The 24,189-nt window shown below is 52.3% G+C and overlaps 1 protein-coding gene across 11 annotated transcripts in view; it reads right to left on the bottom strand.

Moving 5' to 3' along the window:
* tns1b (tensin 1b) overlaps nt 1–24,189 on the bottom strand; it is a 221,163-nt gene that overhangs the window by 112,261 nt on the left and 84,713 nt on the right. For all 11 annotated transcript variants that reach the window (XM_035394356.1, XM_035394360.1, XM_035394357.1 and 8 more), the window contains exon 3: nt 12,182–12,219. In XM_035394356.1, coding sequence (XP_035250247.1) covers nt 12,182–12,219 — 38 coding nt within the window. The remainder of the gene's footprint in view (nt 1–12,181; nt 12,220–24,189) is intronic.

Below are 24,189 nucleotides of genomic sequence, written 5' to 3'. Positions count from 1 at the left end.
CCATTTCCTTTTTCTTTCGGAACGCGAGTTCAACGCGAGCCGCCCTATTTTTAGCCGATTCGGAGTCCATTTTAGACCCCGGCTCTTCCGGCTGCCTCCAGACGTTTTCTCGTATCGTGCCAGCGCTCGCTCTGAGGTTCAGCAGGCGCTCCTCGTAATGGAGGGGAGCAAATGGATTTAGGGGGGAGTTTACTTTTCGCGCTGCGTTAGTCACCTCGGGGGCCTGGTTCAGGGGCCGTGCGTGCGTGGGGCTCAGCCAGGCACAGGTGCCAGGGTCGGCTCTCCGGTCTCTCGCTTGCTGGGGTACGCACCTCCGGCGTGAGCCTCCCCCCTCTCTCACACGCCCGGGGGGGGGGGGGAGCAGAGCAGCCCGAAACAAGGCTGATTTTACGACCAATCATCTGCCAGCAGAGGAGCCTGCTTCCAATTAGGCGCTGTGTAATCTCTCTCTCTCTCTCTCTCTTTCTCCCTCTCTCTCAAACCCTAATTCTGTTACACTTTATTTGCATGACAACAGAACGTGTGTTGGCTCAGTGGCGAACACATGCACAGCATTACCAAATCATAACCGCCCATGTCCCGTTCCCTCTCCAGATTTTAAACTTTCCCCCACAACCCCTTCCCACACACATGCTCACACCACTTAAAAATAAACAAGCATTTTAACATAGAAAATGAGAAACCACAGCTTAAGAATGAATGTGGATCTCTCTCTCTCTCTCTCTCTCATTTACTCTCTCACTCACACACTCTCTTTCCCTCCCTCCCTTTCTCACACACACACACACACTCTCTCTTGTTCTCTCTATCCTTCTCTCCCTCCCTCCCTCTATCCCTCCCTCCCCCTCCCGTTCTCTCTCTCCCTCCATCCCTCTTTCTCACACACACACACACACACACACATACACACACTCTCTCTCTCTCTCTCTCTCTCGTTCTCTCCCCCTCCCTCCCTCCCTCCCTCGTTCTCTCAGGTCCTCCGGGGACTTACTGGCTCGCGCTGCTGTTCCTCCTGCGTTCTGTTTACATTCCTGCTAGTCCGCGGTCCCAGATCGCCGCTCGTTTGTGTTTGTTTGCGGCTCCGCCTCCGTGCGCTCGGCAGCCTGGGCTTGGCGTGCCGGGAGGCCGCGGCGCTCTCACACACTGAGAACAGGGTTAGCGCAGCGGCGCGCTACGCTAAAGCCTGCGTCGCTAACACGGACACACTGATCTACAGTATCAACACAACGCCCACGTGATCCAGTTCCCCAATGGCCACACCCACCAGTTTGCCCATGGAGACCATTCAATTCAGATTATGATTATTCAAAGGATTGGGAACAAGCAGAAAAAAAAACATTTGACTCCACCCTCAGGTTATAACCTGGCTCAGTGCATCTCCACCCTTAGGTTATACCCTGGCTCAATGCATCTCCACCCTCAGGTCATACCCTGGCTCAATGCATCTCCACCCTCAGGTCATACCCTGGCTCAGTGCATCTCCACCCTCAGGTTATAACCTGGCTCAGTGCATCTCCACCCTCAGGTCATACCCTGGCTCAATGCATCTCCACCCTCAGGTCATACCCTGGCTCAATGCATCTCCACCCTCAGGTCATACCCTGGCTCAGTGCATCTCCACCCTCAGGTCAAACCCTGGCTCAATGCATCTCCACCCTCAGGTTATAACCTGGCTCAGTGCATCTCCACCCTCAGGTCATACCCTGGCTCAATGCATCTCCACCCTCAGGTTATAACCTGGCTCAGTGCATCTCCACCCTCAGGTCATACCCTGGCTCAGTGCATCTCCACCCTCAGGTCATACCCTGGCTCAGTGCATCTCCACCCTTAGGTCATACCCTGTCTTAATGGAGTGGACACTGAGCTGTGCTGGACCATTAGAGGCCGGATCCAGTCACTGATGCCAGGTACTGATCCAGTCACTGATGCCAGGTACTGATCCGGTTACTGATGCTTTATGCAGACCCTCAGCTCTACAGCCAGAGACCCGGGTTTGGTTTCTGCCTGGGGGCAGAATTTATTTTAAGGGGTGCAGCAGGGGGTGAACATTTTATAAAACAACATACGGTATGAATGAGATGTTCTGTACGCTTGCGTAAAGATAATAGATGCACTCGAAAATACGCTCAGCTGTTAATTATATATGTCACTATCAGGAGGGATGCTGACACTGTGCAGACTTAAAATATTATCATATCCGCACCTCAGTTACACACTTTTTTCTTTCTCGCGATGAAAAAGCCAAAAGTGAGTCTGAGCCAGGCCTGCGTTTGGCTCCCCGGCTGCCATTTGCGCAGCGATGAATCACGCGCGTCATCGAGCCGAGCAAAAACCCAACGCGCACGCGCCGAACCGCGAAGCGCGCCGCCAGATGCGCGTGACCGTGGGGCTCAACACGAGTCGCTCTCCGGAAGCGCTAACGCGGAACAGCACGTGCTAACGTGCTATTTGTTAACACGTGAAAATGGACGAGTTAACAAAAGACAACGCCCTCATTTGTTCAGTGTTACTTCAACTCCCACATAGTTTAAACGACTCCGATGGGGAGTATTCTGTGAGTGTTGATTTGACACTGGCCGGTGTATTGCGCAAGGCCCCGCGGTCTCCATGGCGATGTCCCCGTTCTCTTGTCGCGCGGAGAGACGTCGCTCGTCCAGCCGCGCTAACGTTAGCGTTAGCGGGGAGGCGGCCGTTTAAAAGCGTGCGGAGCGTCCGCGCGAAGAGCCGCCAGAACGCAGCCGGCGTCCGCGAGAACATCTGAGGAGCGGCCAGCGGGGCCGTTCATTTCAAAGGACGGAGAAGCGGACGACAAAAGGAGCGAAGGATGAAAAGCAAACCGGCCCGCTGCCGACCGGAGGCCGACAGAACGAGCGGCGGAGGCTGGAACAGGGCCTCCGGCCAGGACTCAATCCCCACCTCCCAAACTCCGACACACGCGAGTATCGTTTTCTCCTCGCTTCAAAACAGCGCTGACCATCCCTGAACTCAGCCACAACACTGCCAGTTAAGAGTCCTAGTTAAGGACGAACGCTGATCGAGTCTGAGCCTTCGTCCGTCCCCCCCCCCAAACGGGGGGACTCCCCCGGATTGATCCTAGCACCCAGGTGACTCGCAGAACCCCGCCCCTCTTCTCGCCACAGGCCCGCCCCCCCCCCTCCCGACTGAGGCTCACCCAAAATGCCCTTTCCTAACCCACACACCGCGGGGGGGGGGGGGTGAGCTGGCCAGGTTCTCCGCGTGGAGTGGGCGTTTGTTTAGAACGGGGTTCGAGCGGCCACGACAGACAGGAAGTAGAGCGCGGGTTCCCTCGGCTTCGCACCTACGGTCGGCGCGCGTTTCTCACTGGAGTCCGTTCAGTCAAACGCTTTTTTCGACAGATCCCCCCCCTCCCCCCCCAGTCGCACCGCTCTCTGTGGATTCACGACTGAGGACTCTGAAACACAAGCCGGCCAACTGCATGTAATCGGGAGAAAGTGTTTCACGCTAAGAAAAACTTAACTACGTAAACACGCACACGCACACTGACACACCCGCAATCCTCGACTGGGAACATTCTCTAAGCTTTAACCACTTGTTGTCAAACGGCTCAAGATATATATATATTTTTAAATTTCATTCTCATTCATTTGTTACATTACATTACAGGCATTTAGCTCCAATCCAGAGCGATTTACACAACTTTTCACACAGCGTTTACACTGTACCCAATTACACAGCTGGATATGTACAGTACACTGAAGCAATGCACATGGGTACAACAGCAGTGTCCTACCTGGGAATCGAACCTGTGACCTTTAGGTTAAAAGACCAGGTCCTTACCCGTTACACTACACTGCCGCCACTGCATTTGCAAACTAGCAAATGTAAAACAAAACCACCAAATTTCTCTGACAGGAGAAGAACGGCGCGCTCGGCTGGAATGGGGCATGAGCACGCAGGTCGAACCCGACTCGCTAACTGGGGGGCGAACCGCTTGTGCGTGTTTAGATCCGAGGCACGGGTTCGAGATCAGCTACTCTGTCTCTTAACAGTTACTCGAAAAACAAGATGGTCAGCGCCGGGGGGGCACGCCCGGTTATAAAAGCGCTTCTCAGAAGGCATTGTTTTGCTACTGCGCGCTGATTAGCGGCCCGTCCGCGCGATACGCGAAAACAATAACAGCGCAGAAGAAAGGAGGCTCGGAGCCCGCGCTGGGCCAGGGGCCAACGGGCGGCGGCCGAGGGAGAGGGGCAGGGGTTCGGGCGGATTGGAGGGAAACAGATGAGTCTCGAGGATATCGACCCCTGCCAAAACGTCCCGCTTTTTTTCTTTGTTTTTTTTTTTGCTTTTTTTTTTTTCTTTGCCTGTGCACGCAGATGATTTAAATCCCAGATCTGGCTCCCCTCTCTGTCCGTGCCAAAGCGAGGCTCTGGCCTGCACCCCGCAGAACAGCCCGACGGCCTCGCCCCACATCGCAGGAACACGGCTTTTCAATTACGCGCCACCAATAAATCAGCCTTAGCGGCAAAGTGTCCCTGTCTGAAGTCCTGCCGCTGAGCTCTGCAGAACAGTGAAATGAACAGCAGCGAAACAGAACAGTAGAAATGAGGAGCCCTGAAACTGAACAGCAGAACGAGCAGCACCAGGATGGAACAGCAGAACGAGCAGCGCCAGGATGGAACAGCAGAACGAGCAGCGCTGGAACAGGACAGCAGAACGAGCAGCACCAAAATGGAACGGCAGAATGAGCAGTGCCAGGGTGGAACAGCAGAACGAGCAGCGCCAGGACGGAACAGCAGAATGAGCAGCACTGGAACAGGACAGCAGAACGAGCAGCACCAAAATGGAACAGCAGAATGAGCAGTGCCAGGATGGAACAGAAGAACGAGCAGTGCCAGAATGGAACAGCAGAATGAGCAGTACCAGGATGGAACAGCAGAATGAGCAGTGCCAGGATGGAACAGCAGAACGAGCAGTGCTGGAACAGAACAGTGGAATGACTGCCCTGGAAGGCTTGCCAGGGGCTCTAATGAGGGCAGAGTATCGGGGAATATGGCCCCGCCCCCCCCACCCCCACCACAACAGCATATCCCGTTCCCGAGTTTACATGGAGGACCCTGTAAGCAACAGTGGTTTCTTAGGGCCACAGCTGCGTATGTTTTACATTGATATTTAGGCATTTAGCAGGTTCTCCTTCCCACTGACCTACATAAGCCCATACAAAGAGGTTTAGGCAACAGAGAGCTGCTAAGCCACGAAGATCACCTATCACCTAATAGCACCTCCTACTGCGTATCAAAACATAGCTTACACAGACGTAGTAAACACAACCCAGAAGGAGTAAAGAGGTGTGAGGTGTAAAAAGCAGGGGACTGGTGCTGTATAAGCCCCACCGACACGTTGGCAAAGTCGGCCAAGAGAGTGCGGACGTACACGACGGGTTCTCCCTTCGCTGTGACGTCTTCCTTCGCCACACGGCCAGGGCGGCCAAAGCAACGCTTTGCAAGCCACTGCGTTTGTTCCGGAATAAAAACTTTTCCTTCAGAAAGCGAAAACTTTCTAACGAAGCACGCGCCAACCGTCAGCGAACCCCAGCCTCTCCACAGACAGCACGCAGCACACAGCGCACAGTGGGGTTACAGACAGGGCAGACGGGGCAGTCTGTGCTATGAGGTGGGGGGTGGGGGACGTGTTTATCAAGCTGACAATTTCTTTATTCTGGCAAGGCGAAAACCAGAGACGGCAATCAACACAAACTTTATGGGAAGGTTTCCGAGAACTGCACAGAGGTGCAGGGAGACCATAAATAACATTTAAAAAGATTTATGTGTGTTCTTCAGAGAACAAGGAGAAAAAGGCTGTGGTTGTGGAATGGGTCTCACACAAACCTGGCACAGAACCCTCCTCACTTATCCTCCAGGCCACCAGGGGGAGCCAGCACTAGATTTCAACAGTGTCAGTGATAAAGACAGCAGAAGCGAACAAGAGAGTTTTTCCTTGTCCGTTGTTTCTGCGATTTGAAAAGCTGCGGTTCTCTGGTGAATGTAGCTCACGTCGGTTGGGTTACAGACGATGTCTGAGACGGAGAGAGCTTGAGTCATCCTTCCATCGCTCCACGGCCCACTCCTACGTGACCTCATGCAGTTTATGTTTTGACTGAAAAAAATAAACCACGTCCACAGCATCTAAGAGAGGCCCGGTCTGGGCTCTGGTCTTGGCAAAAGGGTGCCGGTTCCGGGAAACATCGCTGGTCCCACGGCGCGTCCGCGCGGCCTCGGACATCTGGGTTTGGGCGGGCTCACGGGCCAGATGTGCCGGCGTTAACCTCGCGGCACGGGGCCCGTCCCCGAGGGAGTGAGTCACGGTCTGCTCTGTGAGTCAGAGCCCAGGCCGGCGGTGTCGGAGACGGCTGCGTCCTCTCTCCGGCCGCGCGCTCGCGGTGACCGCTAGGCCTCGGGCCGCCGTGCTCTCGCCCATCGAAAGAGCCTGTCTCTCCAACACAGCGACCCGTCTGCGAAAACAAAGGACCGCTGGGAAATGTAGTGCGGCTCGGTGAAGAGGCCGGGTGAAAAGTACCCGCCGGTCCTAACGACGGTGCCCGTTTCTGTCGTCTGGAGCGAGCGTGTCAGTCATCGTCCTTCAGGGGAGAACGGCAAAGCAAACAACCACACGGTCCCAGCTGCCCAGCAGGGTTCTCACGCTGTGAACTGCTGAGCTGTGATTGTTATTAACTATGGAACATACAGCAGTTTCCTTCTCTAAACACACACACACACACACACTCACACACATAAACACACACACTCACACACACACACACACACACATCCACACACACACACACACACACATAAACACACACACACACATCCACACACACACACGCACACACACACACACACACACACGGTTGTACTTTCCCGCTCTCTGGCCCAGTTGTCCTAGCATGACTTCAGCCCTCCTCTTCCTCTCTATGGCTGCCAGGGCACGGACTGCCAGCCCTACCCTGCCCTGCCCATTTCCTAAACCGTGGCTATTGCTGCTGGCTGATAGACTCATGCCTGCTGGGGCCAATGCAGCAATTTAGCAATGAGATGCTGGAGTGCCAGGTTAACCAGTAAGGCTTTTAAATCTCACATACTGAGGCTTTCATTAGCAGAAAATGTCAAACAAATCTGGCAGTCCAAAAATGCAGAGCAATCTCTGCCATGTACATAGCATATCCACAGTATAAACAAACCACACGGATGACTTTCTGACACACCGTATGTTTGTGCTCACGATATTCCGCTCGCCAAAATCCGCGTACGTCAGCCATGGGGACGGAGATCACGTCTCTGTTCAGTTTAAGGAGCAGCACACCAAGCTGTTCAGTTTAAGGAGCAGCACACCAAGCTGTTCAGTTTAAGGAGCAGCACACTACGCTGTTCAGTTTAAGGAGCAGCACACTACCCTGTTCAGTTTAAGGAGCAGCACACTACCCTGTTCAGTTTAAGGAGCAGCACACTACCCTGTTCAGTTTAAGGAGCAGCACACTACCCTGTTCAGTTTAAGGAGCAGCACACTACCCTGTTCAGTTTAAGGAGCAGCACACTACCCTGTTCAGTTTAAGGAGCAGCACACTACCCTGTTCAGTTTAAGGAGCAGCACACCAAGCTGTTCAGTTTAAGGAGCAGCACACCAAGCTGTTCAGTTTAAGGAGCAGCACACTACGCTGTTCGGCGTAAGGAGCAGCACACTACGCTGTTCAGTTTACGGAGCAGCACACTATGCTGTTCAGTTTAAGGAGCAGCACACCAAGCTGTTCAGTTTAAGGAGCAGCACACCAAGCTGTTCAGTTTAAGGAGCAGCACACTACCCTGTTCAGTTTAAGGAGCAGCACACCAAGCTGTTCAGTTTAAGGAGCAGCACACCAAGCTGTTCAGTTTAAGGAGCAGCACACTACGCTGTTCAGCGTAAGGAGCAGCACACTACGCTGTTCAGCGTAAGGAGCAGCACACTACGCTGTTCAGCTCAGGGGCGTTTTGTGAGACAGGAGTGACAGGAGTGAGATTTGGGAGAGCGCACACAGCCAGAGGCGGCGTGGGACCTCATAAACACTAATCACCATGGAAGGGTCCAGCAGCCATTGGAGTTCTACTCTGCATTAACTGCAATGGCACAGCAGCAGCCCTCAGGCCCTCAGTTACACAGTCCACCTCCCGCCAAACACTTCTAACGGCTTCCCCCATGCAGCTCCTCAGTGTCAACGTAGGGCACGGGTGGGGGGGGGGGATTGGGCAGATTTACTGGACTTCTTGGTCTTCAAATGTCTCACTTTGGCAGCAAAAGCTATCCTAAATAATTCAGCTTGCTCTTAACCTTCCTTAGTTGCATTTACAGTGCAGCTGCCCAGGGACTGTCTCTTTGTTTCACTGAGAGAACAGAAATAAGTCACTGCAGTTATTGGCGGAGAGAATTGCCTTTAAAAGAAATGCAAGCCAGCGGCGTTCAGCCTCCTGTGAACTATGAGGAGTCACACAGGCTGCATGCACAGAAATAAAGTGTGCATGCACGGTAATGCAGCACGCATTCATACAGTAGTAATGCAGCATGCATGCGTACAGTAATAATACAGCACACATGCACAGTAATGCAGCACACATGCACAGCAATGCAGTGTGCATGCACAGTAATGCAGCATGCATGCACAGTAATGCAGCACGCATGCACAGTAATGCAGCACACATGCACAGTAATGCAGCATGCATGCACAGTAATGCAGCACACATGCACAGTAATGCAGCATGCATGCACAGTAATGCAGCACGCATGCACAGTAATGCAGCACACATGCACAGTAATGCAGCATGCATGCACAGTAATGCAGCACACATGCACAGTAATGCAGCATGCATGCACAGTAATGCAGCATGCATGCACAGTAATGCAGCACGCATGCACAGTAATGCAGCACGCATGCACAGTAATGCAGCACGCATGCACAGTAATGCAGCACGCATGCACAGTAATGCAGCATGTGCGCACAGTAATGTAGAACGCATGCACTGTGTAACAGAGAAGGTGCATGGATAAGCGTGCACAGTTGTGCAGATCACAGCTGAGCAGTGAGCCTCCCACCCCTGCTGCGCAGCGCTCCATCTCTGGAACATGTGCAGCCCTTCTGGGACCTGGCCGGTGTGGGGCGGTTTGGCTGTCTGCTTCACGACTGGTCTGGGTTCCACCTGTTCCTTCGGTTTCCACGGTCATAGTTAGTTGACCATGCACAGGTGCTGGGGATGGTGGGGGGTTTCTGTACTCTTAATTTGAGTTTACCGTCTGTTCTATGTTAACATTTTTGACGCATGGATATCAGCTGATCTGTTACCCCTAAGGCTGAATGTGTCTTCCTCCCAGCACGGATTTAATCTGCCAAAGGGCTAATCACGTGACCTTCTCCGGGTCACATCGTTGGTCCGATAATGCGGACGAGGTCACACAAGGACCACGTGGGAGCCTTATCTAAATTCCGAAGAAGAGATTCATCTTTGCAAGTGAAAACTGTCACGACAAATTATCGTCTGAATTCCAAATATGTAAGAACGCATGAATCAAAGACAGAAGAGGAGAAGAGGCTCACCCTATTTTATATCGGTTTTAACACTGTGCCTTCACACCCGCTTGGTTAAATTGTGGAAAGGATTTACTCCAGATAACTTTCTGGTTCTGGAACAGTAAGGATAACAGGATGGCACAACATCCAACACATCAGAGCTTGTCTTCACGGGAGGAAATTAGCTTCCTATTTTTTGAAAAAAAGAGAAAAGCAGCGATTACAAGTTTTATCTTTTTATTTTTTTTTAACCCGTTGACCCTCAGTTAAGCCCGCTCCCCCGTTCCGAAGCTCCTTTCGCGAGCGGAGCCTCCGATGCCTGTGTCCTCCTGACGTTTCCCTGGAAAGCGGCCTCCGCCACCGCTGAGGTAAATAAACGAGTTCGGCTCTCGCTGCGGTCCCTGTCGCCGCCTCGGCTTCCTCCCATTCAACGACTCACGTTCCGTTCTGGGTTTTTTTTTGGGGGGGGGGGGGGGGGCGGCCCTTTCTTTTGTTGGCGAGCATGCTCTGGGAACGCGGCGGCCAGTTTCTCCCCCGGCCCTCTGGGTAAATAAGCTCGCTCGTTTTGAGGACGCGGGGGATGAGGGGGGGGAGGTTGTGAGGGGGGGTTGGGGGGTTGGGGGGTTGGAGGGGTTGCTGTACACAGAAAACTGCAGCAGTGCAATTATGTATTAAAAAAAAAAAAAAAAACAACAACAACAGAACGCGGCCATCGCCTAGCAACCCCCGCGGGGCTACAAGCTCCCACCCCCCCCCCTCCCCCCACCCCCCACCCCTCGCTAAGCCACCTCGCACCCCTGGTATTTCCTGTGGGTGTACGGGCGAGGCGGGCTGCAGGCAGCCCTGGCAGGCTCGCGAGCGCTCGCTCTCCCTCGCCATCGCCGCAGCGGCGGTAATGGCTGCCAGATGGGGAAGCAGCCCCAGACCTCTCTGATGAGCAGCCATCCCGTAAAACACAGCAACCCGAAAACTCACAGAGAGCCCTGCTCTCCATCCCTCCCCTCCACAGCAAGCCGCCCGTTCTTCCCCAACTCTTTCTCTCTGTCTGTTTCTCTCTCTCTCTGCCCCTCTCTGTCTGTTTCTGTCTCTCTCTGGGTATTTGAGGGTATTTTTTTCTTTTTATTATTATTATTATTATTAATGAAGGGAACTTAAAACTATTTCTCTCTCTCTCTCTCTCTTTCTGTTTGCTCCTCTTTTTCTCTGGCCCTCTCTTTCTCCCTCTGTACCTCTTTCCCTCTCTCTCTCTGCCTCTCTCTCTCTTGCTCCTTCTCTCTTTCTCTCTCCGTCACCCTCCCTTTCTCTCTCACTTGCTCTCTCTCCCCCTACCACTCTCCTTCCTTTTCATGCGTCTCCACTCCAAAAACAAATCCATCGTGTAATTGCCCCTCTGATGGTGCAGGGGGTTGCAGGAGAGGGTTTATTTTTAGGAGGGCTGAACTCGAACGTGCAGCGACGCGGCCAAGCCAAACACGCCCCGGGGCGGCCAGCACTTGCTCCGAGGTTCTCAAGGTTTTCTGAGAACGCGGGCTCGCCGACATCCAGAAACAAATTCCTCCGCCGTCCCCGCATACCGCGGAAAGCCGTCCTCCTGATCAGCGCCGTGTTTTCCTTTCGGGACGCGCGTTTGGAGAGGCGGCCGAGCGGCTCGCGCTCCCGTGACCTCCAGGCGACCCGTGACCTCTTCGTTTTCTGTCCGTCGGTCAGAAAAGCCGATGCCTGGATTTGTTGTGACGGAACTGAGCTTGTTTTACTCTATGTCATTCGAGCGCCGCCGCGGCTTGTAGGTACAAGTGTGTGTGTGCGTGTGTACGCGGTGTGTGTGTGTAGGTGTGTGTGTGTGTATGCGGTGTGTGTGTGTGCGTGCGTGTGTGTGTGTGTGTGTGTATGCGGTGTGTGTGTGTGTGTGTAAATGTACTGAAGAACCTCAAAGTTACGTACCTCAGTGTCATTCAGTATGAAACTGTAAATATCATTTAAAATTAGACTGATGCAAAAACGTGAAAAAAGGAAAAACGGCCTCTTCAGAGTCAAACATTCCGAATTAAGTAGACCCACTTAGATTAGGAGAGACACTGAGCTGCTTATCACGCACTGATAAAAGCACCAGAAAAATCTTACAAAAGGACATGTCTCAGCGCGAACAGTAAAGAGTGCAGTGTACGTAGTAAAGACAACCACGTTTGATACAGGAACAGAAAGAAAAATCTTACATTTTGCCAAAGATATCAAGTAAATGACTGAAATAAGACATGTTATTAATCCCCTAAACACAGATTATCAGTGGTTATCAGTGGCTAATAGCCAACATAACTAAGGAATACAGCACCAAAACCAGATTAGCCTAATGTAATGTGAGCACACAGATGCAGTGCAGTATACGTGTAAATGTATGAATACCCACGTCACTAAACCATAATGCAGAGCTGGTACAGTACATGGTAAAAAAAATAACTACAAAATAAATAAATAAATAAATAAATTTTTCGGGCTCTGGGGAATTCCATTTTTTGCGGGACAAATTTTGCGCATTTTGTCGAGTGACACTGACAGCTTTTATGTGTGGCCTTTTCAGTGCCTGTGTGGAAATGAGGGAAACAGCTCTCTTACCTTCGCCTCACATTTCTTGTGACAGGTTAAACGGCACACTGGAGAAGAGAAGAAAGAAACAAACACAGTTAATCACTTTTCTACAAACATTAGAAAATAAACTACATTCAAACATGGTAGGGCAAAATGGAACGAGACAAGGTACGAATTGAAAATGACACTGAAATTATTCTTTACTTTGGTCAAATGTGATTCGCTGTTAGCGCAACAACATTTCCCAGAGTTCACTGCAGGACAGGATGAAGCACAGGACTGTGGCCTCGGCCCCTTTCACAGGCACCAATCCCGCGCACGGCCGTTACTTGACTCCCGACCAATAAACTATCTGCAAAGCCTTGAAACCTGAATCTGTTTGGGCTAGCCAAAAAATGCAGGGGTGCATTCTGATCCCCTAAGAAACGGCATCCAATGAAAGAGGCCGCTGCTTTTACCCAGCTCCGTTCCATCTCCTGTGCCCGCCCCCCCCCAACCTGAAGGAGCCCCCAGAGCCAGGTGTACCCAGAATCCCTTGCTCAGGTAACCCCGAAGCACAGAGGGCACATTGTTCGTTTCGGCAGAGCTGTCACTCTCCCGCGGGAGGGCGGAGCCTGCCGAACAGAGGCCCTACACACGGGCACTGCCCCTCCCCTTCACGGCGTGCCAGAGAGCCGCCCCGGACTGCGTCGCTGTGTCCCGCAGGACCCGACGTGCCGTCCGTCTATCTGCCTGTCTGTCTGCCTGCCTGTCTGTCTGTCCGTCTGGCCGTCCGTCCATCTGCCTGTCTGTCTGTCAGCCCGTCTGTTCGTCTGTACGTCTGCGTGCCCGCCTTCCAGTCCGTCTGTCTGCCTGTCTGTCTGCCTGCCTGCCTGTCTGTCTGGCCACCTAGCCGTCTGTCCATCTTCCTGTCTGTCTGTCAGCCCGTCTGTCTGTCCCCCTGGCCGTCCGTCCATCTGCCCGTCTGTCTGTCTGTCTGTCAGCCCGTCTGTCTGTCTGTTCGTCTGCGTGCCCGCCTTCCAGTCTGTCTGTCAGCCCGTCTGTCTGTCCGTCCGTCCATCTGCCCTCCGTTCGACTGTCAGCCCGTCCTCTTGCCGCGTGGACAAACAGGGGGTCACCTGCACACCCGCCACGTCACACGGTGACTCGAACCCGCAGCCGACGCCCCCAAACCCACAGCCGACTGCTCGCAGCGTTTCTCTCAGCAGTCTGAGTACAGCAGCACGTCATCCCTCCTTCACTTCTTCCAGTATGTCATCTGGAAGCCTCTCAGTCAAACACAGGTGATACTTATTATGGGTCGGGGGGGGGCAGAGCTCTGTCACGAGCCCTGAGAACCGAAGTGCACAATGGAAAAAAGAGGGGGGTGCGGGGCGGGGCGGGGCTGAATTTTGGCACCAGCGCTCGCGTTACCCCCACCGCCCCAAAGGATATTTCCCTCAGCATCACCGACTCCAGCGCCGGGCAGGGGTGTGGGCAAGGAGGGTGGGGGATCAGAATTTCAAAATAAAAGCTCTCTTTCTTTTCAATTATTTTACTTTTCGACGGTGTCAAGTGAACGTGGAGCGCCTGATTCGGAACGCTCCTGACGCGTTTTGGCAGCCCGGCGGACGACCGCGTCGCAGGACAGAGAGGCGACCGCTCGACCTCTCGCCCCATCGTGAAAGCGCGGGGGGTTATCTGCCGTCCTGTTCAAACACACACCTCCCGCGCGGCCGCTCACCGTCCTATTAAACAGCACGCCCACGCAGCTGTCAGCGCCGCGGTCCGCTCTGACCCCTCACAGCCCTGTGAGAGCGCGTCTGTGCTCACGGACTGTGCCTTTATTTCGCGTGTTGCCTGTTCCGTCACGCTGATAGAATCTCCTGTTAACTCAGAGGTCACTCTAGTGGGCATAATTGGATTCGCTGGACCTGAACTCCCCAGCAGACTCTCTCTCTCTACTACTTAAGCACTGGCTGCTGTTCTTTCAGTGTATAACTATGAGAACTCAAAAGGGAAACCTCCCAGTGGATTCCCAGAGGATGCTGGGATTGGGATCGAAGAGCCCCCTTCGCTTTGACCGGCCCCTGGAGCCGCCAGCCGCCGCGTCCGAGCCCGAACCGCGTGGCGGACGGGTGCAATTACACGCGCAATCTGACTCCGCCCACATCTGAGACCCAGCCATTTAGGCGTAATGACAAACCGATGCCCCGACCACAGGGCCTGGGCCCCGCCCCTCCCTGTCCACATCACCCAGCTGAGAAACACCATTCTCACTCACACAGAAACGCTGAACACTGCCAGCACAGTAATACTGTCTTACCCAACGCACAAACACTGAACGCTGTCCTACCAAACACAAACTACGCTCACACACGCACGCACGCACGCACGCACACACACATTAAACAGAACAGCAGCTACACAGGGAGGAGAGGAGAGGAGAGCAGAGGAGAGGAGAGGAGGGGAGGGGAGAGGAGAGGAGAGCCATATTGGGAGTGGAAGCAGTTGCTCTGTCACCTCAGTGGAAGCTTTGCCTTCTTAGGAAATCAAGGCTTTTAGTGAATAAACAGAGCAGAGCTCAGGGGCTCGGGGGTGGGGAGGTGGGGGGCTGGGCCGTGTGCCCTGGAGCGGGTGGGGGGGTGGGGGGGCAGGCGGGAGGGCTAGGTCCTATCTGACTCAGGATTTCTGGAATGTGGTAAGAGGGGGGAGCCATTTCCTCACCCGGGCTTGTTATAATGAGCCCAGAATCCCAGGGGTATGGGCCGGGCGTGGGTGGGGTACAGAGAGAGACCCGGTGTGCTCAGAGAGGAGGGAGTGTCTGTCCCCAGCCCCGTCCCGGTCCCAAACCCCAACCCCCCCCCCCACCCTCATGGCCCGTCCACCCGCCCAAGGACCCCTCACTCCCTCTCCCCCTCCGCCTGCACGTCCACCCCCCGGGGTTCACCCTAGGACACACGCTAGCCCGCTAACATGCTCGCACAGTCCTCCATCTCTCTCAGCTCCTCTCTCTAGCGTCAAAACTCAGCCACTGCAGCTCCTGGCCACTCGCAAACCTTCCCAGAGTTCCCCAGGGCCGCAGCTGGGAGGGGTCAGTTAGAGTCAGAGGTCAATGCTCGGGCAGGCATCGTTAGCATCGCTGAGCTTCGGTTCGACTGCGTACCCACTGGCCGTCACGTCAGAAAACAACATTTTTGAAATAGTCCAATTCTCAGGAGGGCGCTGTCAGATACGTCCACATCTCAAAAATGTCACACAGTGTGAAACACGGGGGCTGTCCCGTTGGGCAAACAGGAAACAGTCATTCTCCACAATGTTTATGGACCTCTCTCATGCTCCACTCACAGCAACACACTGGTGTGGTTTCCCGGTTCTACAGCTCCTCCATTCCAGCTACTATGCTGCCATCCAGTGGCAAAAAGCCAGTAGTACAGCAGCGAGCATTTACTACCCTGACAAAGAAACCAGCAATCAGTCAAGCAGAATCTAGAGGTCATTTCGAATGTCAGGTAATATTCCTTACAGTTTAAGAGACACACTGGGTGAGAATCCATTGGAGAGACACAGTCAGTGGCCCTAAGGCAATGCATGGACCCCCCCTGCTCCCCCGAAGGAGTGGTTTGGCTGCACGGCAGGTGGTCGCACTCCGTGACCCGTGCATGAGTGACAGCACAGGCTCCGCCCCCTTTGCTCCTGCGCTGGTGGGGTTCACAGCGCAGTTTGAAGTCCGGGGTTTTGTGTGTTGCGGGGCGGGGCGGGCAGGGGTTCTAGGATTGAAAGACATCAGGGGCTTAGCCCCAAGGGGGGTTGTAGTTTGGCGCACGCGCAAATTGTTTGGGGGCCCAATTATTATATTATTACACATACAAACATTACTGTAGATTACAAAAAATAATAGTGACAGTGCTACACTAATCTGGCTAGTACAGGGATATAATGTTCAATGAATGTAATATGTATGTATATGGCTATATTGCAAAGCAGAATGAAGACACCTAGATGTAGTTACATAATTAATGTAACTGGTTATGTTACAGTAGAGAAACAGACTAACAGAGTAAATAGCTACGCGATTCAATATAACTGGCTATACAAACACACTTAGTTACCAGAATATGTATAAGAAATACTGTAACTAAATTAATAAACAAAATACTATCCATAAATAGCTAGCTAACTATAGCTTCTTATCCAATGCAGCTGTGAGTGATGATATGTAATGGCTTTTAAAAAAATCTTTCGTACTAGCATGTAAACTGGCAAGCCACTGGGCAGGCAAGCTAAAAAGAATACATAGCTAACAACGTTAGCTGGCTTAGCCAGCCAGTGACGTTAGCTAGCTAGCTGTAACGTACTAACATTACTGAGCTGGCATCACAAATAATTATTTTGCTGACGTTACACTTATAAATCTGATTTTAGCTCGCTAATAGCCTAATTTTAGTTCATCACAATTAGCTGCATGTATAGCCAGTATCATCAACCCTGTGCTGCCCTGCACAAACCTGAAGCTAGCTGCTCTGCACTCTCCGGCTGAGCTGCTGACTCTGACTGGCTCTCAACATCCGTTGTAACATTAGTTACATTCTCAATCTCATCAGTATTCTCCTGAATCTCCTCCTCAACAACCTGCCTCGACATTTGCTTTAAAAATCCGGCGATATCCATCGTTTCAGACAGTTCATTGACACCAACTTTACTGAACGAGAAATATTCGGACTAGTCTACAATGCTCTGCATAGTGAAGGCCACCCCTAGCGACGCCACTGGGTGGGGGTAATTCTGGGCTGGAGGTGCGTTTGAACCCCACGGCACTCTCGGCCATCAAACCACACAGACCACACACCTGCAGCCGCGTCCACGCCCGGCTAATCCCTCACCTGAGGGGATGTGGGGGGGGGGGGGGGGGTTACACCTGGCCAAGACATGGGCCTGCATGTCACCGCACGCGTCACAGGGAGGTCGGAGGTCAAATCGCAGGCTACCTCACACAGATACGCAGTTCACTCACACTCAAGAGAGGGGCCTCAAAACCGGCTTTAAATACACTGCAACAGCTGCATCCCCCCATTTTAAACTGTGCACAAGTACGTTAAATGCAGTAAGCTAGGTGCAATAACTGCATAAAGTCTACGACCCACTGACGTCACTAATTCGGTTTCTTCTTTGAAAATGCCTTCACTGCAGCCTCTTTCAGTTGATCTTTCTTTCGGGGGGTTTCTGTCTTCAGTCTCCTCTTCAGGAAGTGAAATACACTGGACTGGATTAAATCAGGAGGCAGGCTTGGACAGTCCAAAACTTGCCTCTTTTTCCCATTGATGAACCCTTTGGTTGTGTAGGCATTGTGCTTGGGGTCATTGTCTTGCTGCAGTCGATTGCTTTAGGATGAAGCACCGGCCAATGAGGTTGGAGAAATGTCTTTGTACATAGCCGGACAAAATCTGTCTGTACACTTCCAAATTCATCCTACTGTCCTCCGTTACATCATCAATAAAGTTGAGTGAACCGGTTCCAGAAGCAGCCATACATGCCCAAGCCATGACACTGCCACATTTCACACATGGGGGGGGGGGGGGTGTTTGGAACACAGGCTGTTCCGTCCTTTCTCCATACTTATGGCTTTCCATTGTGTTGGTAAAGATCTCTTTAGGGATCATCTGTCCATAAAACTTCTACAACTCTTCTGGCTTGTCTCTTCTGGCAAATTTTAATTTGGCCTTTTCGATTCTTGCTGCTAATGAGAGGTTTGCATTTTGCAGTGTAGCAGTGCTCTCAAAGTCTTCTGCGTACGATGGCTTGAGATATTTTCACCCTTGCTCTCTGGAGACAGCTGGTGATGTCACTGACCGTCGTTTTAGGGTATTTTCTTCACAGCTCTGAGGATTTGTCAGTCACCAGCCGCAGTGTCTTCCTTCGCTGACCTGTACGGCGTTCATCCACAGCGGGTTTCTTTCTTTCTCAAGACCTTCTTATCTGTTTTATTTGATACACACAGTTTCTGTGCCATCCATCTTCATGAATTCTTCTGTCTTTGCTTACAGACTAGATGTTTTTCAGCCATACTTCCTTCTCTGGTCTTTGTGACGACGTACGCCTCTGACTCAAATTAGTCCCCACAGATGAAACAAAAGCTAAAACCAAGATTAGATGCTCAGTGCTGCTCTTTTATGTGTCAACAATCCATGCAAAAGGAAACATGTGAGCAGCGGTTAACACCTTTCTGTCATCCGCTAACTTATTTGTGCACAGCTGAAAATGGGAGGACTAAACACAAAAACAGTTGTTTCTGCAAAGTGGTAAAACATGCATGCAGGTAAATACCATGAAACAAAAGTCAATTGTCTACTTTTGATTTCACATCCAAATGCCTTCAGTATATTGCAAAAATAACAAATTTCTCTCTACCATTCCCATACTTCTGGAGGGCACAATATATATATATACCAGACCTGGGTCAAATACATATTAGTTTTGGATTCAAATTTGACCCAGGTCTGATAAACACATACATACATGTAAACAGTAGAGGCCCATTTTTAAGTATAGCACTTCTGAGATAATCCAATAGATGGCGCTGCCATAAAAGTACAGCCATCAGTGAGCCCTCTGTAACAGCATGAACAAGAAGCGAAGCTTGTTGCTAGCAAAGGAAGCTGGTTTCTCTTGTGTGTGAGTGTGCAGGGTTCTGTACAAGCCTATCAAAAGGGCCAGAGATTTCAGAGGTTGAAATGTAGGCAGCAGGAATGAAAGAGCCAATTATGTGCGAATCGATGGGCCGAGCTACTGACAATTAGTCCAATCACGTCATTTCAGCTAAATTATTATTAAAGCACTTGTGAATGTCAGATAATGTCTGTCTTCGGTCACTCTGTCAAAACGTTTTGCTGGGGGCTAATCTAGGAGTGAACCGGCACAGGTGTGTGTGTAGCTGTTACTTAACTGAGGTCCATGCACTGGACCACCAGGAATGGAACTGCCCACTCCTGAACTCCTAAACCCACCATAATATGGCAAAGCCAAAGCCAATCCACTGTGGCCATAATATATTCTATATGGCACACATGGCAACCTGCTCCCCTCATTAGAAATACCACGAAACAGAGAAGGAGCTCTGCAGGTTTAATTGGGCTGATTGAGGGGAGTAATCATGTTAGCCCAGTGTAATGGCCTGATGGATATGCTTGTGTGCGTGTGTGTGTGTGTGAGTGTGTGTGTATGTGTGTATGTGGGTATGCTTGCGTGTGTGTGTGGACGCTTGTGTGTGTGTGTATGCATGCTTGCGTATGAGTGTGTGTGTGTGTGTGTATGCATGCTTGTGTATGAGTGTGTGTGTGTGTGTATGCATGCTTGTGCATGAGTGTGTGTGTGTGTGTGTGTGAGTGTGTGTGTGTGCATGCTTGTGTGTGTGTGTGTGTGTGTGTGAACGCTTGTGTGTGCATTAGTGCTGTGCTATCAGAGATAGATCTGGAGATGCTCTGATTAATAAGTAACATGAATATTTCATCACAAAGCCTGGAGTGTCAACACATTTACCCCCCCCAGCCTCCCCACCCCCCACGCAGAACCCCCCCCCCCCACCCCTCCCCCAGGAGATCAGCGCATAAATAAAGAGTGCATTAATTACAGAATAAGATCAACATTTATCCAGGGCAGAGGGAGCAGAGAAATAAGCTGTAACAAAACACCAGTACAGAGTGGATTTGTGTAGGCCAGAGAGCGCATAACGCCTGACCCCCCTGCGCCACGTCCCCCCGGGCCACACCCCCCCGGACCACGCCCTCCCCACCCCAGACCACACCCCCCGCCCCCCTCCGCCCCCGCCCCCCCCCCCCCCCCCCCCCCCGCACCACACCCCCCCGGACCACGCCCTCCCCACCCCAGACCGCACCCCCCGCCCCCCTCCGCCCCCGCCCCCCCCCAGGCCACGTCCCCCTCGGGCAACGTCCACTGCAAAGGACACAATGTTTACACGGGCCGATAAAACCCGCGTTTCCAAAATCCGGCCTCAGAAAGCCGCCGGGCTGCGTTTGAGACTTTCGGGCCTCACGTGCCCCCGCTCCCTCTAACACCGGAGCCAGATCCACAGGAACAAAAGCAAACAGATGACCTCATCCTGTAATCCAGCAGGGGAGGGGGAGCTTTCTCCCCGCTGCATCTCTAATCACTCAACATGAAGGGGGGAAAAAATCCCCCCTCTGAAATCTGGCGCCCCCTGAGGAGCACGTGCGAGCCGTGCGTCAGCGGCGGACGGCCCTATTGTCACGGCCCTGGCGACGCTTCCTGGAGACGGCGGGAAGGATGCGCGGGCTCTGGCACGAGTTACCTTCCCGCCCCGCCACGTGCGACGCCGAACGGAAAAAAAAACTCCGGTTCCCAAAAGGCCACACTCCTACTCGCAGCGAGCATTCCTGATGCCCCCCTGTCACACGGGCAGGCCTGTGAATGGTTCCTCAGTCGGCCCACGCTAGCTGGATTCCCAAGACCGCAGGCTTGTCAGAACAGTACCGACGGACTCCGCCCACCGGTCCAATCGAAGCAGACGCCGGTCTCGGTCTGCGATAAGCATCGAGCTCCAAGTGACGGCTCGCGGTGTGGGAGAAACAGCATTCTGATGTCACCTGGCCGCGTTCTCACGCTCTGAACAAACGCCACCTCTTTAACCTACCATAACCTATCATAACACCACTCCTCCTGGATAAATTCACTTCAGCCTACAGCCTATTAGCACCGCAACAGACGAAACAGAAATACACTCAACAGCCTGCGTGGCTGAAACAGATTTCATTGAAATCGATTTAACTGTCAGCTAACCGTCAGATACTAGTCCAGCCTGACTCATTTAGTGTTAGCTGGGCCCTAGCCTGTCTCTTCTCCCATTCACATCTGTAGCCAAATCTATGGACTGCATTCAATCAACATTCGTCCTTAAACTTGATTTGCGAGTTAGCGCAAGTTAACACATTCTCTCTTCAAACCGTTTGTTGAGTGAATTTTGGCGATGAAAACTGAACTCAAACCGTGTTCAAGAGGAAAAACCGAAGTGTTTTCTTGTTGGTCAGAGTTAAGGACGAGTGTTGATTTGTGCGCGTGCGCGTGAAGATTCGTCGTTCCAGGCGCTCCGTCCCGCCTCCGTCCCGCTCTGTGGGGAGGTCAGACGGAGCCGGCGGCTGGCTCGGGCCGGATCGGACGGCCTGTTTTCCTCCCGCTCGTCTCCAGTCCGTGAGCACGGCGCCCTCTTATCTGGGCTAACACGGCGCAGCTAATTTTAACAGCGCCCCTCCCCCCCCCCCGACAGGCGCCGCCGCTGGCCCCTGCTCGGCCTGGCTCGGCTCCGCGGCACACGGGACCTGGCGGAACGTTCCGGCACAAAGAGGCCGTTTGTCCCCCCCCCCCCCCCCCCCCGCGCAGACACCTCAGCCAGGAGCCTGATTCGCGTGAGCCGACCTCGTTAAAGAGATCCTCCGCTGCCTTTTACCGAGCGGCGTAATTAGCAGGAGCGGCCGAACTGAGGGACGGAGTGAGCGTGCTCGGCATCGGAATGCCCGCTCGCCTCCTGTGCCAGGGAAAGATGGCGGCGCCGCATCGGACCGCGTCTCTCAGAATGAACAGGCTGCTTCCTTAAACGCCATGCTCTAGGCTCCCAAACAACTCTTCGGATAAAGGAGCTCGCTTTTACACCAGACCCTACGGCCTCGACATCACGGGTTCAAGTCCTGGCTTTGTCTCTGATAACAGAGTAGCTGAGATAATAAACCGCGGTCTTTTTTTAAGCTCGTGTTTCCTTTGCTCAGGAAGTCTCCCTGCGATCTCGGTATCTTTTAGAAATAAGATTTGGCTCCGTCCCGCCTAGACTGTCTGTTGCTTTGGTAACTGGGTCATTAGCCCCGCCCATAAACACGCCCACAGGTTTCTCAGTGGTTGCCAGAGGGAGGGGAAACGGCGTCCTCTGATCGCAGCTCGCTCTCCTGCACTAACGCGGGGGAAAGAGCCTCCGGGTCCCGGGTGAGAGGGTCGGAGGAGTGAACCTGCAGTGCCTCTCGCGTCAGTGAGAACAGCAAAACAAAGACTCTAGAGCAGCAGTAACCAACCCTGTTCCTGGACATCCATCATACTGTAGGTTTTCATTCCAAACATAACAAAGCACCTCATTAAACAGATAGAGAACTTGTTTAATTAAGCTGCTCATTAGTAGAGGTGTCCCAAATTAGGTTTGAAACGTAAACCTACAGGATGGTAGCTCTCCGGGAACAGGGTTGGTTAGAACTGCTGTAGAGGCACGGCTCACTCAGAATGGAAGGGGGGAAACAGAAACCCCGCTTATATACCCGGTGGAGGGCATGGGTCTGTGAGAAGCCCAGCCGTCCCGCATGCTGTTCAGGGCGGGGCTACGCCGCGCCGGAGCGCTGCGCTATCAAAGCCGGCCTCCTGATGGGAAACAGCAGGCTTCCCCACAGCCGCGCTACGCGCTCATCTGCCCGAGAGCGGCCGCGCTCCTGGAGCGCTTCCACAGCTACGCTGCATAAATAAAACAAGAGCGCCGCCGCCGCCGCCAAAGGCACTTTTAATATTAACAGATGCTCAATCTACCTGAGAGCCGGGGGGGCGGGGCTCTCCAATCCGCCCTCTGACTGACTTGACAGGCCGGGGGAGCTGTCCGTTGTAAATGCGGTGCTGAAGCCAGATAATGATTTCCCACCCTTTCCTCAGCTGGGGGGGGGGGGGGGGGTGGGTGAATTAGCAGAATTAAGTTAAACTCCTCCTGGGAGCCAGAGTCTAATTGCCCTGGACTGACCGTCAGAGCGACGCAGCCAAGTGTCCGGGAGCAGTATGGATGTTCTGGTCTGCTGGGGACTGATTGATTTTGTGACCCTCTCCACCCCCCTACCCCTCCCTTGGGGGACGAGCCAAGGTGCAGCGAAGATGTTATTGAACAGCAAGTCAACCGTGGAGGGACTTCCAGCCAAGGGAAAATTAGCTCACAAATTCAAGTGTCAGCTCTGAAAGACTGAACACAGACTCCTCCCTGCTGCACTGATGAACCAATAGCCATCAGGAAGGAAAGAGGTTTTCTGGGAAATGTAGTATTGACAGTACAGTCTGCACAAACCAGGAGCCTAACCAGGGTCAGAATAATAATGGAGAGTATAAACATGTCACATTTTAATGTTTGTGTGAAAAAGCTATCCTAAAAACGGAGTTTAAAAAATTGCAGCTGCTGAAATGTTTGTTTGTTGTTTTCCACCCAAAAAGCCAAACGTCACAGTCGTACCACGCCACTGACCCCTTGCAGGTGCTCTCCCATTACGATTTCCCAGGAAGGCACGGCTGGGGGTGTGGCATCACAGGCAGCCAATGAAAAGGCAAAGTATGACATAACCCAGGGAAATACTGCTTGGACATGCACAGTAGCTATCAGTTTCATCAGGGCCCAGGGTTTTTGCTTTGGAAGTTCAAATACAGTCAGAGGATTAATTTATCTCAAATACATGTTTGCTCATGGAAATTAACTTGACTGGATATGTTTAATGATAAAACCTGGCTATTCTTTTATCATTTAACATACTCACACACCGCTTGAAATGAATTCCAAACTAACAACTCTTTTCTCATCTAACATATCCAATAAGAGCTTGAAATGAATTTCAAGCAAAAGCTAATGTCTCTGTTTGGACAGTGTACAGCAGTTTCTTGGATTTATACAGGAGGACTCCTTTAAAAAAAATACAAATCGCAGTATTTTTAGAAAAGCAATAAATGCAATATAACTATGTAACAACTATGTAACTGAAGCAGTTATAAGACCGTTATATAAGACAGTATAACTGTCATGGTGCATATGTGCTGTCTTCAGAATACGTTCCATTTAGGGTGGGAGATGTGGATACCAGATTAATACCTGGCCTCCCAGCACTGTGGTTGATAAATAGATATTCTCTGTGGTTGCCAGGTTGGGTAAGGCATTATGCCCCACCCCAAGCTCTGCGGACTAGTCAGCGGCAACAAAAGTTCCCAAACTGTGAGTCACGATGCACTGGCGGGTCATGGGAGGGGTC

The sequence above is a fragment of the Anguilla anguilla genome, chromosome 15, assembly GCF_013347855.1.
Source record: "Anguilla anguilla isolate fAngAng1 chromosome 15, fAngAng1.pri, whole genome shotgun sequence".
NCBI classification, from domain to species: Eukaryota; Metazoa; Chordata; class Actinopteri; order Anguilliformes; family Anguillidae; genus Anguilla; species Anguilla anguilla.
This window is presented reverse-complemented; position numbering and strand designations above follow the sequence as displayed.